Here is a 14,706-nt window from a genome sequence, read left to right as displayed (position 1 = left end):
CTTCTCTTACAGAAGAGAATGGGAAATGGAAGGAGGAAGGAGCAGCAGCCCCAAGGAGAGCAAAGAAGAATGTAAAAGCCCATATTTCCAATCTGGAACTTGAGCACTCGACAATCCCAGCATCTCTGAACTACCTGGAGGGGAGACGGATAAGGTAACAGGCAGACGGAGGAACATAGCCATTGCAAGATCTTCCCAGGGACTCACAGCACTGTCCAAGTTCTGGCAAAATATCAGGATGAGGGAAGAAAGGAAGAAGAGGAGGCCAGAATCCTCCAGCTTTCTTCTTTCATGTCCTAGACAAGTCTCAACTCCATCTCCTCGCCGCAACTGACACCTTCTTCAAATCTGATGCTAGATCTCTAGAACAAAGCCCAATCCTGAAGGTGTCCTTTGACCACTTTCAGATCCCACTCTGCTAAATACTCCACCCCCAACAGTTTAACGCCAGAAGAATTCACAACCACTTTACCATCTATATCACAAGTAGAGCAGAATATATGTCTGTGCAGTAATAGTAACCATAAAACTTACATTTTAAATATAGAATACACAACTATAAGAGGGAAATATTACTCAATTTTTAAAGTTATACAAAAATAAAAGAACAGTAAAAGTTAATACATCCACTTTCTGTACACAAAACCAATTTTTTTGTATTTTAAAACACATACATGATTACAGTATAAGCTTAATGAAATGAGGAGAGGTAAAGAATCTTAGAAAAACACAGGGGCTAACAAGAGTTCTTTAGCTACTTCTATAAGCCTGGGTTTTCAAAGACACCAGGTATACTTTGGTCCACTGGTGCTGTTTTGTTCTGTTACCTAATACTTTTCACAGTAGCTCTACTTAAAAGGTTCTTTTCCTCTCCCATCCCCTGGAGCATAAAGAAGATATATGCACCTTAGAGTGTTAAGATTACTTGGCTATTTTAAAGTGAAACAGCTTATAAGAAAATATGTATACACATTAAGCAGCTGTTTGGGTAAGTGTTTAACCAACATTAAATTGCCATCATACTTTTGATATATAATTCTGAGGCCTTCTAGTATTTAACATTCTGACTGAAAGTCATCCAGGCTCCCCACAAAAAAATACACTCTTTCTAGAATAAACAGTTAGGTTTAATGTATGGGGGAAAAAAAAAAAAAACAACTTAGTTTTCTTCCTTCCCAAGGGGAAGAAGCAGAGTGCCTAGTATTAGAAGGTCTTGGTATCATGTTCAGTCAGTATATGTAAAATTATCAGAAACTTTTAAAGAAAGGAGAAGTTCCATTATAAAATAATCAGTATCAGATAACACAGCCTTTTCCTAAAATGTATCTTAAAGTCGTTGGAAAAACATTAACTGACAACATACATATACCAAGGGAATAATCATGAAACTACTGTAAATTGAAAACAACCAAAAGCGTACTTTCTGCAGTTACTTATCTAATTTTCTATTCTATACATCTAGGTAGAATTACGATTATAAAGTTGTAATAAAGTAAAATGTATTCTGTAAGTACTGTCGATAAGAGTTAATTTGCCCTCTGTTAATGGGTTCTTTTATAAATTAAAAGTTAATCCCATGTAATCTTGTTTTCTTACATAAATCAGTTACCCGATCCTTGCAGGCAAGTACCAAGCAGAGTCATAAATCAGAAAAGCAAAATTCTTACAACATGAGAAACATGAAAACCAATATTATACTCTAACATTTGTTGAAAGTATGTTTCAAACAGAATAAATCTTACTGCAGACTAAAATAAAAAAAGAAAGAAAAACTGTGTTGGAATATAAGCAAGCCTCATTTTTGATCAATTAAACCTCACTTGCTATATAATTTACCAGGGATTTTAGGTGGGATTCTCATTTTATGACCACTTGAATCTCAGAGATGATATGCAATTTAATGGCAGAGGCAAATTCAAAGCAAATTGCAAGTCTTCATATTTAGGGTAATTCTGTCTACACATACAAAAGCACAAAATGATGATACCCAGCTTTTATTAAATGATACCTACTTCTGAATAGCTATGTGAAGACAATCATAAAAGAATGATTCAAAAACAAAAACAATAAATAGGAAAAGAAGGTTAATCTCAAAGTCACTGATATCAGGGGAAAAAACAGGAAAACCTAATTTCCCAAATGAGAGATATGCTAAATTAATAACAGACTATTTTGATGGAATATTCTGTAGCAACTGAAAGCTGAAAATTACACTGATGAAAATATTTACTGACGTTGAAAAATGTTTATAACATACGGTTGAAAGAGCAAAGCTAGCTGTAGAATCAGTATACATCATAGTAATCTCCTATGCAGAAGAGGTTAAGTTTGCTATTTATTCCAAAGCTTACTATTTCCCTTCTCATCTAATGGGTGTGGGAGGTAAAGGCAGCTGTTGAGATACAACCTCAGCAAATGCCCACCTGTAAAACTTGCATTCTGTCAGTTACTGGGCTAGAATGATCAACAAAGTAAAATGAGAAACTAAATAGGGACTTTTTATAAAGCAAAGCTCCTTTACATAATAAGCAATAAGCTTATTGCTTATTACTAACTTCCAGTTGCTTATTATCAGAACACCAGATATCCCAAACTTAAACTCTAAACTTAGAGCAATGACCAACAACTTGCTTTTAAATGAAGTGAAGTGAAAGTCGCTCAGTCGTGTCCGACTCTTTGAGACCCCATGGACTGTATGGTCCCTGGAATTCTCCAGGCCAGAATACTGGAATGGAAGTATTCTGGAATACTGGAAATCCCCCTTCTCTAGGGGATCTTCCCAACCCAAGGATCGAACCCATGTCTCCCGCATTGCAGGCAGATTCTTTACCAGCTAAGCCACAAGGGAAGTCTGCTTTTAAATAGGAGACTATCAAAAATGAGACTATTTCCCATATATCTGTACATTATGCATGCATGTGCAAAAGACACACATACGCAGAGAAGGAAGAGAGTAGAAGAGAGGGCAGGATTAAGCAAATACAAAGCTTACCTGAAATAGCCTGGTAAAAATATCAAATTCAAAAACTGAAATGTAATCATTACAAGTCAAGTCAATGGTTGATTTTAGAGCCATTGCTTCCAGGCCAGAGCTAATCTGATGCACCTCATGAAGGCATTGTCTGAATACTTTCCATGGTACAATAGTTCTGTGCAAGAAAAAAAAAAGTAATTGAATCAAGTGTCATTTAAGACATACCTTCCAGTGAAACAGCACAATTCAATCATAACATTAATATAATTGTATTTGTACTAAAAGACAAATAGTTGAGAATACTATTTATAATTCAGAACATAGGTAATGGGTTTTGCTAAATGGATTATTTTTCATTTGCTAAGAATGTGACCAAAATGCAGATCAATTTTTCTCTCAAACAGTCCTCGACTATCAAGATATTTCTAAAAATGCTTCCAAAGAAGGTATTAGATCAAAGTCCTGTATGTCTGAACTCTTCCTTTATTTTCTTAAAGTAATAACAGGATGATGTGTTCACATAATAGCAAGTATTCTTTGTTCATTGCATAAGAAAGTTCAGGCAGAAAGTCATCAAGATATTTCTGCCACCATCCTGATATGTTCTAAAGAGATGGAAAACCACTTTATTTAACCTTTCATACTAATGCAAAGGGAAATTTCAATAATTTTTAACCAACCCCACTAGGTATCAAATGGAAAGTTATTTATTCAACACTCACTGATCAACTTAATAGTAAAACCCTTGTATCAACATTTTTTAGGTAATATACTTACATGGTTCAAAAATTTTGAAGAGCATAGAATGGTACCCAGGGGAAAGTCTCCCAACTCATTCTCTACCTGACCAGTTTCCAACATTCACCCACCTCCTGTCCACCATGAAAATGAATAACATTCATTATTTGTTCTTCACTTTTCCTCCTTTGGGAATGTTAAATGCCTATTTCTGAACAAGTGGAAGAAAATAATCATTCATATGTTGAAAATTTTAAGCTGCAGTTTTCATAATTGTTGTGTTTAGTCACTGAGTCACGTCTGACTCTTTTGCAGCCCCATGGACTGAAGCCTATCAGTCTCCTCTGTCCATGGGGTTTCCCAGGCAAGAATGCTGCGGTGGGTTGCCATTTCCTTCTCCAGACGATCTTCCTGACCCAGGAATTGAGCCCACATCTCCTGCACTGGCAGGCGGGTTCTTTACCATTTGAGCCACCAGAGAAGACCAGTTTTCATAATAGGATGGCTATAAAAGCTATATACACTCTCTTCTAAGATTGCAAATATTTAAATAAAGATTTTTCTTTACTAGTATCTCTTGAGAATTAAGACTCAAGCAGAATGGACTAAAGTAGTTGGCCCCGTGTGATACTAATCCTTCCAGTGAAGCATCACCATAAAGGTAAAAGGTTCTAATTCATTCAGTAATTATCTCCTGCAGTGGCTGTCAAACTTGAGCATGCATCAGAATCACCGAAAGGCTTGTCAGCACAGAAACTGATCAATCCAAGATATTCTGATACAGTATGACTGAGGTGGAGCCTTGGAACTTACAATCTTAACAAGTTCCCAAGTGATGCTGATGTTGCTGGGGACAACACTTTGAAAGTCACTGATCTATTGTATCTATTAATTGCTAAGGCAGGGCACTGTGGAGAAATACAATTATGGAAATACAAGATACTATCTCTGCCCTTGAAGAACACACACTTTCAGGGTAGAAATAAATCTGTAATGCTAAAGACTACAGAAGGGGCATTAAGGAAGTGCTGGAGGAATTCCAGAGAAGGAACGGTCTGTGGCAAGATGAGTGAGTGAGTGCTGAGACAGCCTAACAATGCTATACTGTATATATAAGAAAGTTTATGTTTGATATGCCATTAAAAAAAATGAGGCTGAATACATCAAAAGGCTTTGCTCTATGTATGAAAAAAACAGGAAACCACAGAGAACTGAAGAGAGACACCACATCAGAAGCCATTTAGAAGAAACACACGTCAGGCTCTGATTAAGGTTAACAAGATGCTGCTGTTTTAAAATAACAATGAAAACTTCTGATAATATGAGGAGGCTTTTTATTTACGGTGAAGTGTAAGTACGCAATTATGTCCAACTTCATTACAATTAACTCAAAAGCAGTGCCCAAGAAGCCGTTTTCTTTTCCAAATTAAAGTTTCAGATATTTAACACATAAAAGGGACATGAACCATAATATTCAAAATTTTTTAAATAGTAAACAAAGAACTACTTATTTAAGAAGGGTATGTGTTTTCTCTTCTGTACGGAAATGTTAAGAGAATTCTGTCTTGTGTATATAGTATAAAAAACAAATTGATTGGCCAAATAAGACACCATTTGATATCAATTACCATAAAAAAATTATCCTCCTTCCAGTATTTAAGGTGCATGCAAATCATAAGTCTTTTGAATACCCAGTGATTTCACACAGTGAATTATTAAAAACTGTGCAAACATCTAATGCTGTAGTCTAACTTACTACTTTGGAACAACAATTCACAAAGGGGCAAGTTACATTTCCACAGTACTTGTGCAAATAAGACTTTCCCAAGCTCCTTTGTGATAAGTGTAAAGTACAAACAGGCATTCATCAGAACCTTAATTAAAGGTAGTAACAGGATTGAAAAAGAAAGGGCCTTATTTGGTTAACTCACCACATATAAAAGTATATACAACAGAGACCTTTCCTTTGATCAGCTGAGCCAAATATCCGTGATGGGAAGAAGAGACACAGAGTACAATGGTTTCTTTAAAAAAAGCTCTAACAGTGCTGCACTAAGGATCTAAACTTTTTAAAGAAGATTTCAAGTTGCCACCACATTCTTTCCTGAGGTTTGTGGGGGTAGGGGGAAAGGCAGAGGATGACTGTTCACACCTTTAATTAAACTGTAGCAATACCACAGAGTGGTGGTTTCTACCACCTCTTCCCCTAGAGATTAGCTAGTGAGAGAAGATATTAATGGCAAATTATTGTTTTACAGATACACAGAAACTTCAGTGTACTCGCAGAGATCTAGGAAAACAGAAGAGGCAGAGAGAAAAGGAATAGAATATAAAAGGGCCAACTAAGCTTCAAGCTCTCACCATTCCAGAAGTACTTTAAATTTGTTCTGTTGCCACTTACAATTATAAATCATTTTAATTACTAATTGAATTAAATTTAAAATCCAACAAAAAGTAGAAGTAGCCATCAATCCACAAAGAAATGAACAAAAGACCAATGGGTAATATAATAATGTTTGATTTCAATATAATAATAATATGAGTTCAGGATCTTTAGAGTTACAATAGGAATAAAAATGAGAGCTGCCATTTACTGTTGACTTACTATCTGCCAATCTCCAAATTAAGTACTGAGTTTCTCATAGTAACAATGTTAGGCAGATAACATATTTATCATCATGACAGAGATGGGGAAACTGGGACTTAAAGAGGTTAAGGTATTCACCCAAGAAAGACCTTATATGTGCCAAGCATTGGCTAGGTTCAGAATGAAAATATAAATAAAGTCACAGTCTAATAAATGCAAAGACTTATAAGTAAATTATGTTATGCATGTGACTAAGGTTATCATAGAAAAACATTCATGTGCTATGGGAATCCAAAAGAATGGAGGTCCTGGCAAACAGCAATCATCTTTTATTCATCTTTACTCAATACAGAAGAGTATGTAATCTGTGACATTAAACTGTGTCTATGGTGGGTAAGTGAGTGCTTCACAGAGGAGGAAGCTAGATATTTGACTGCAATTAACACCCCTCTACTGGAATCAAGACTGACACGAGAAATATAAATATTTCTCAGATATGCAGATGACACCACCCTTATGGCAGAAAGTGAAGAGGAACTAAAAAGCCTCTTGATGAAAGTGAAAGAGGAGAGTGAAAAAGTTGGCTTAAAGCTCAACATTCAGAAAACTAAGATCATGGCATCCTGTCCCATCACTTCATGGGAAATAGATGGGGAAACAGTGGAAACAGTGTCAGACTTTATTTTGGGGGGCTCCAAAATCACTGCAGACGGTGACTGCAGCCATGAAATTAAAAGACGCTTACTCCTTGGAAGGAAAGTTATGACCAACCTAGATAGCATATTCAAAAGCAGAGACACTACTTTGCCAACAAAGGTAAGTCTAGTCAAGGTTATGTATGGATGTGAGAGTTGGACTATGAAGAACGCTGAGCACCGAAGAATTGATGCTTTTGAACTGTGTGTTGGAGAAGACTCTTGAGAGTCCCTTGGACAGCAAGAAGATCCAACCAGTCCATTCTAAAGGAGATCAGTCCTGGGTGTTCTTTGGAAGGACTGATGCAGAAGCTGAAACTCTAGTACTTGGGCTATCTCATGTGAAGAGTTGACTCATTGGAAAAGACTGATGCTGGGAGGGATTGGGGGCAGGAGGAGAAGGGGATGACAGAGGATGAGATGGCTGGATGACATCACCGACTCGATGGACATGAGTTTGAGTGAATTCCGGGAGTTGGTGATGGACAGGGAGGCCTGGCATGCTCAAATTCATGGGGTCGCAAAGAGTCAGACAAGACTGAGCAACTGAATTGAACTGAACACCCTTCTACTATTCAGAAATGGTTTAATAATTTAAAGTTGGGGGGTAGGAGCTAGTTTATTCACACAATGTCGGGAGAGACAATAACTTGATAAATTTTAAAGTCCTAGAGTTTTAACACAAAAGAATAAGGAACAGAAGACAAAAATGTAAGCAGACTGATACTTGAAAAAAGGACAAAACATTTCCTTTAAACCACAAGTTCATAAAAGGTTATTTAGGTTTTATTTTTAACTCGTTTGGAAAAAAAATCCATATCATAAAAGTGTGAATCTGAACAAAGGTTGGGTGTGTGGAAACAGGAACTTTCGTGTACTTCTGGTGTGAACGAAAATTTACGCAGCATTTCTAGAAGGCATTGTGGCAGCAAGTTTCAAAAACCTATAACAGTTTAACTCAGAAAGCCTACTTCTAAGGATTTGAAAAAGGAAATTGTTTAAAATAAAATACACAGCAATAAAGACTCATTCATGTCTCTTTAACACTGTTGTCCATAATACCAAAAAATTAAAACAAGTATGTTTAGAAGTAACAATACTACATATATCCATAGAGTAGAATATCTTACAACAAATAAAAATTATATGGAAAAAACATTTACTGTTCTAGAAAATTGTCTGTGTCATTAAATGGAAATAGCATTTTTAAAACTGTATGGCCTTGGGTATTCCCTGGCTGTCCAGTGGTTAGAATTTCGTGTTTTCACTGCTGAGGGCCTGGGATTCAACTGAGATCCCGTAAGCTCCACAGTGAGGCAAAAAGAAAAAAAGGTATGTCCTTTATGATTCAATGATAAAAACTATCTGGAACACAAATTTTAACTGATGATGTCTAGACATAGAAACAAGATTGCCAGGAGAAATATCAACAATCTCAGATATACAGATGATACCACTCTAACAACAGAAAGTGAAAAGGAAATAGAGAGCCTCTTGATGAGGGTGAAAGAGGAGAGTGAAAAAGCTGGCTTAACTCAACATTCAAAAGGCTAAGTCCCATCACTTCATGGGTAATAGATGGGAAAAAGTGGCAACTGTGGCAGATTTTATTTTCTTGGGCTCCAAAATCATTGAGTATGGTCTATAGCCATGAAATTAAACGCAACTTGCTCCTTGGAAGAAAAGCAATGACAAACCTAGACAGCACATTTAAAAGCAGAGATGTCACTTTGCTGACAAAGTATAGTCAAAAGTATAGCTGACAAAGTATAGTCAAAGCTATGGTTTTCCCAGCAGTCATGTATGGATGTGAGGGTTGGACTGTAAAGAAGGCTGAGAGCCAAAGAACTGATGCTTTCGAATTGTGGTGTTGGAGAAGACTCCTGAGAGTCTCCTGGACAAAATGGAGATCAAACCAGTTAATCCTAAAGGAAATCAACCCTGACTACTCAAGGGATCACAATAAACTGTGGAAAATTCTTAAAGAGATGGGAATACCAGACCACCTGACCTGCCTCTTCAGAAATCTGGATGCAGGTCAGGAAGCTACAGTTAGAACTGGACATGGAACAACAGACTGGTTCCAAATAGGAAAGGAGTACATCAAGGCTGTATATTCTCACCCTACATATTTAACTTATATGTAGAGTACATCATGAGAAATGCTAGGCTGTAGGAAGCATAAGCTGGAATCAAGATTGCCAGGAGAAATATCAATAACCTCAGATATCACCCTTATGGCAGAAAGTGAAGAAGAATTAAAGAGCCTCTTGATGAAAGTGAAAGAAGAAAGTGAAAAAGTTGGCTTAAAGCTCAACATTCAGAAAATTAAGACCATGTCTTCCAGTCCCATCACTTCATGGCAAATAGATGGGGAAACAGTGGCTGAATTTATTTTTCTGGGCTCCAAAACCACTGCAGATGGTGATTGCAACTATGAAATCAAAAGACACTTACTCCTCGGAAGGAAAGTTATGACCAACCCAGACAGCATACTAAAAGCAGACATTACTTTGTCCACAAAGGTCTGTCTAGTCAAGGCTATGGTTTTTCCAGTGGTCATATATGGATGTGAGAGTTGGACTATAAAGACAGCTAAGCACCATAGAATTGATGCTTTTGAACTGTGGTGTTGGAGAAGACTCTTGAGAGCCCCTTGGACAGCAAGGAGATCCAACCAGTCCATCCTAAAGGAGATCACTTCTGGGTGTTCATTGGGAGGACTAATGTTGAAGCTGAAACTCCAATACTTTGGCCACCTGATGTGAAGAGCTGACTCATTTGAAAAGACCCTGATGCTGGGAAAGATTAAGGGCAGGAGAAGAGGGGGACGACAGAGGATGAGATGGTTGGATGCCATCAACGACTCAATGGACATGGGTTTGGGCGGACTCTCGGAGTTGGTGATGGACAGGGAGGCCTGGTGTGCTGTGGTTCATAGGGACACAAAGAGTTGGACATGACTGAGTGACTGAACTGAACTGAACTCATGGGAAGGACGAATGCTGAAGCTCTAGTACTTTGGCCACCTGATGTGAATAGCTGATTCATTGGAAAAGACTCAGATGCTGGAAAGATTGAGGGCAGGAGGAGAAGAGGGAGGCAGGGGTGAGATGGTTGGATGGCATTACAGACTCAATAGACAAGAGTTTGAGTAAACTCCGGAAGACAATGAAGGACAGGGAAGCTGGCATGCTGCAGTCCATAGGGTGGCAAAGAGTCAGAAATGACTTAGCAACTGAACAACAAACAACAGATCATGGTAGGATTACAAGCAGGTTTTTAAGAATATCTCTAGTATTCTCTAATGGCTTAAAGGAGTAAAAGATATACTAAAACTGTTTGAAGTATATTTTATAATCAGAAATAATCAATTAAAAGCAAAAACCAAAATAGTATTTGCCAATGAAATAGTTTTATATCTAAGAAACACAAAAAAGTTTACGGATTAAACTTATGATAACAGAAATCAACATGGTTGCTGAATATAAAACCAATATACAAATATCAGTTGTATTTCTGTATATAAGCATACATAATAAGAAAATAAAACATTTACAAGAGCATCTGAAAATATCAAATAAATAGTAATAAAGCTAACAAAGTACAAGCAAAGGCACAGCATAAACACGCACACATACATGATCAGATGTAAAAGACATAAAGAGATATAATGACTTAATGGACTGGCAGACTCAGTATGATAAAGTTGTATGGTCAGTCCTCCACAAACTGATTCATAGATTTATTACAACCCCAATCAGGAAACATTTTCATAGTAGGAATTGACAGACTAATTCTAACCTTCATAGGGAAATGCCAAGTGCCAAATAAAATCAAGCCAAACTTCCATAAGAATAACATTGGCAAGCTTATGGTCCTTACATTAGTTAAGACAGCATGGTATTGGCACAGGAAAGACAATAGAACAAATTTTGGGAACAAATGCAATCATATCTGAACACTGGATATGTAACAACACTCTATAAACAGTAGTAGAGAATGGACGATGATTTCAATAAATGTTGCTGGGTCAAATGAATATACAAATGGAAGAAAATAAATCTTGATCCTGAATTAATTTCATATAAAAACCAATTTTAGCTGAACCTTAGACCTAAGTATGAAAGATAAAGCAATAAAGTGTTTTGAGAGAAACAGAAGAGAGTATCTGCATTACACTGGCACAAGCAAATAATTTTAAACAGGACCTCAAATGTTCAAAGGATAAAGGAAAAGGTAAACTAAAAACCTGCGTTCATGAAACAATGTCATTAACAAAGTGAAAAAGTCCCATACTGGGAGAGCAATAAACATAAAAGAATCATGTCTATAATACATAAAAATTTTTAAATATTAATACTACTCAGAAACTGGGCAAATAATTTTTATAGTCAAAAACACAAAAAATCAAATTATTCTAAATACACACAAATATGTACTCAACTTCATCTATTATCATTCAAATGCAAATTAAGAACCAAATGAGATTCCACTCATCCCCACCAGAGTAACTTATTAAAACCTTTAAAAAGACAAATATTATAAAATGTTGGGAAGGATATATAACAACAGGAAACTTCAGGTACTCCTCATTGGTGATGAGGGTGGCAAATCATTTTGGTAAACTCTTTGGTGGTTTACTAAAAGCTAATAAAGCTAAAATTAAGCATAAACCAGGAGCCAGCAATACCACTCCTAGATATACATAACAGAGAAATGTACATGTTTTTTAAAATGTACAAAAAATGTCCATAGCAGCACTACTAAGAATAACCCAAAAGAGGAAGAATCCAATGTCCAACACCAACATAATGAGTATGTAAATTGTGGTGTAGCCATACAATGGAGCAAGGAGAAGGAACACACTTGCTATATGCAAGAATGTGGATGAATTTCATAAATATAATAAAGAGTGAAGAAAGCCAGATTTTTTTCATAGTGTAAGATGTTACAGAAACTCAAATGGACTTTCTGGCTAAGCCAATATACTAAACTTAAAAAAAAAAGTTTACATTAAAATTCTAAGATTAAAATAGAGTAAGAGATGTAGGAATGGACAAAGCACCTGCCACATATAAACAAGGAAATTAACATTTGTTGATTTTTGGTTTTGTTGCTGAGGTACTGATGGTGGTGTGATAGCAGTTGTTTAAAATCCATTCTAAGTCAGGGATATTTCATGTTCACTTTAGACAAAACAAAAATCTATTATACTATATTAACCCATTACTATTTTCAATTTCGTCTAAATTTTGTTCAGAAAATTCACCTAGATCAGAGATGTGTTCAGTGGCGCTACCTTTAAGTTGCTTTTGTTCAGAAGATAAAACATTCATAAGCCATTTGGTATGTTTGGATTTTCATGACATAAAATATGAGTACCGTGATCCTAAGTCTGTTGATATTCTGTATATAGTTTTTCCTTAAATCCAATCTTCTTTTGAAATGACTATTTGTTTATGGAAATGAAAACAGATGGTTAACAAGCTATTACACCTTTTACTCTTCCATCACTAAAAAAAACAATTATTTTCCAGCTACCCACAGAAAGAAGATATCAAAATCACTGTGGTCTAATAGTTGCCGTACAACTCATTGTAGACAGGATGGTAACCAGGGTTACCGAGAGTATGTGTGATTAGATCTAACTTATCATCCTCATAAGTAAAAATTCCTTACTCACATACAGAAAGATTCAAGATGCTCGGTATTTCTGATAGTTTTTTTTCATTGTCAAAAATGTTTACAACATTTTCTCTACAGCATAGATAAGCATTACTGCCATGTATAAGCGACAAGTATTCACATGCTCACATTTTGAAACTTAAACATAGAACCAAACATTTTTATAAGATTGCAGAAATAATAGGTTATTAAGTATTATGCTTGATTTTTTAAAATAAACTCCCTCATGAGAGATGTGATTTATAATATCGTCTCATAATCTAACTTTTGAACATAATAAATAGTAAACTTACTGTAACAAGGAAAGTATATTTTGTTTTCCTTTATAATTTGCAATTTGACTTCTTTCCCAACTTTGAAAATACAATTTATTAGTGAAAGAGAAACTGTAAATATAATCCATAAAATATGTCAAAATTTCATATAAAAATTTTCTACTTAGTACCCACTGACCACAGAAAATCAGAAAGATGCAGGCTTGAAATTCTGGGTATTGGCTCTTTTCCTTATAAAGCAAGACTCTTCTTCACAATATTTGCTCTACATGTTCAATGATACTTGGTAGGTTCATAATACATGGATCACAGCAAGGTGCCTCTGATCTACTGAGGTCAGATTTTAAAAAGTTAGTAAATTATATACCATAAAATTAGAAAGTACAACCAAAGATCTTCTCATTAGTGTTAACAATCTCAGTTCAGTTCAGTTCAGTCGCTCAGTTGTGTCTGACTCTTTGCAACCCCATGAATCGCAGGACGCCAGGCCTCCCTGTCCATCACCAACTCCCAGAGTTCACCCAAACTCATGTGCATCGAGTAGGTAATGCCATCCACCCATCTCACCCTCTGTCGTCCCCTTCTCCTCCTGCCCCGAATACCACCCAGCATCAGGGTCTTTTCCAGTTAGTCAAATCTTCGCATGAGGTGGCCAAAGTACTGGAGCTTCAGCCTCAGCAATAGTCCTTCCAATGAACACCCAGGACTGATCTCCTTCAGAATGGACTGGTTGGATCTCCTTGCAGTCCAAGGGACTCTTAAGAGTCTTCGCAACACCACAGTTCAAAAGCATCAATTCTTCTGCGCTCAGCTTTCTTCACAGTCCAACTCTCACATCCATACATGACTACTGGAAAAACCACAGCCTTGACGAGACGGACCTTTGTTGGCAAAGTAATATCTCTGCTTTTGAATATGCTATCTAGGTTGGTCATAACTTTCCTTCCAAGGAGTAAGTGTTTTTTAATTTCATGGCTGCAGTCACCATCTGCTGTGATTTTGGAACCCAAAGAAATAAACTCTGTCACTGTTTCCACTGTTTCCCCATCATTTGCCATGAAGTGATGGGATTGGATGCCATGATTGTAGTTTTTGAATGTTGAGCTTTAAGCCAACTTTTTCACTCTCCTCTTTCACTTTCATCAAAAGGCTCTTTATTTCCTCTTCACTTTCTGCCATAAGGGTGGTGTCATCTGCATATCTGAGGTTATTGATATTTCTCCCGGCAATCTTGATTCCAGCTTGTGTTTTGTCCAGTTCAGTGTTTCTCATGATGTACTCTGCATAGAAGTTAGACAAGCAGGGTGACAATATACAGCCTTGATGTACTCCTTTCCGTATTTGGAACCAGCCTGTTTTTCCACGTCCAGTTCTAACTGTTGCTTCTTGACGTGCACACAGATTTCTCAGAGGCAGGTCAAGTGGTCTCGTATTCCCATCCCTTTAAGAATTTTCCAGTTTGCTGTGATCCACACAGTCAAAGGCTTTGGTGTAGTCAATAAAGCAGAAGTAGATGTTTTTTTCTGGGTAATAATATGAAAAAATTCCCCTAAAATCTCTCTACATAGGCCAATTCCATCAACAAGCAATGAGTAAAGTCTGCTAGATATATATGCTAAATTGAGGCAAAAAAATATACAATTTCCAATAACACCTCTAAATTCTCACAGGAGAAACTACATACATAATATTGGGCATAAGTAGGCTCCCCAAATTTTCTTTTATTTAAGGGAAACAACTAATGACTGC

General features: G+C 36.5%; 1 protein-coding gene across 12 annotated transcripts in view; it reads right to left on the bottom strand.

The window, feature by feature from the left end:
- CBLB (Cbl proto-oncogene B) overlaps positions 1-14,706 on the bottom strand; it is a 229,570-nt gene that overhangs the window by 107,686 nt on the left and 107,178 nt on the right. For all 12 annotated transcript variants that reach the window (XM_086320905.1, XM_086320913.1, XM_086320864.1 and 9 more), the window contains one exon: positions 2,993-3,149. In XM_086320905.1, the coding sequence (XP_086177031.1) occupies positions 2,993-3,149 (157 nt within the window). The remainder of the gene's footprint in view (positions 1-2,992; positions 3,150-14,706) is intronic.

Source organism: Bos grunniens, chromosome 1, assembly GCF_055505025.1.
Source record: "Bos grunniens cultivar Pamir isolate PY7600 chromosome 1, Bosgru_T2T1.0, whole genome shotgun sequence".
NCBI lineage: Eukaryota > Metazoa > Chordata > Mammalia > Artiodactyla > Bovidae > Bos > Bos grunniens.
This window is presented reverse-complemented; position numbering and strand designations above follow the sequence as displayed.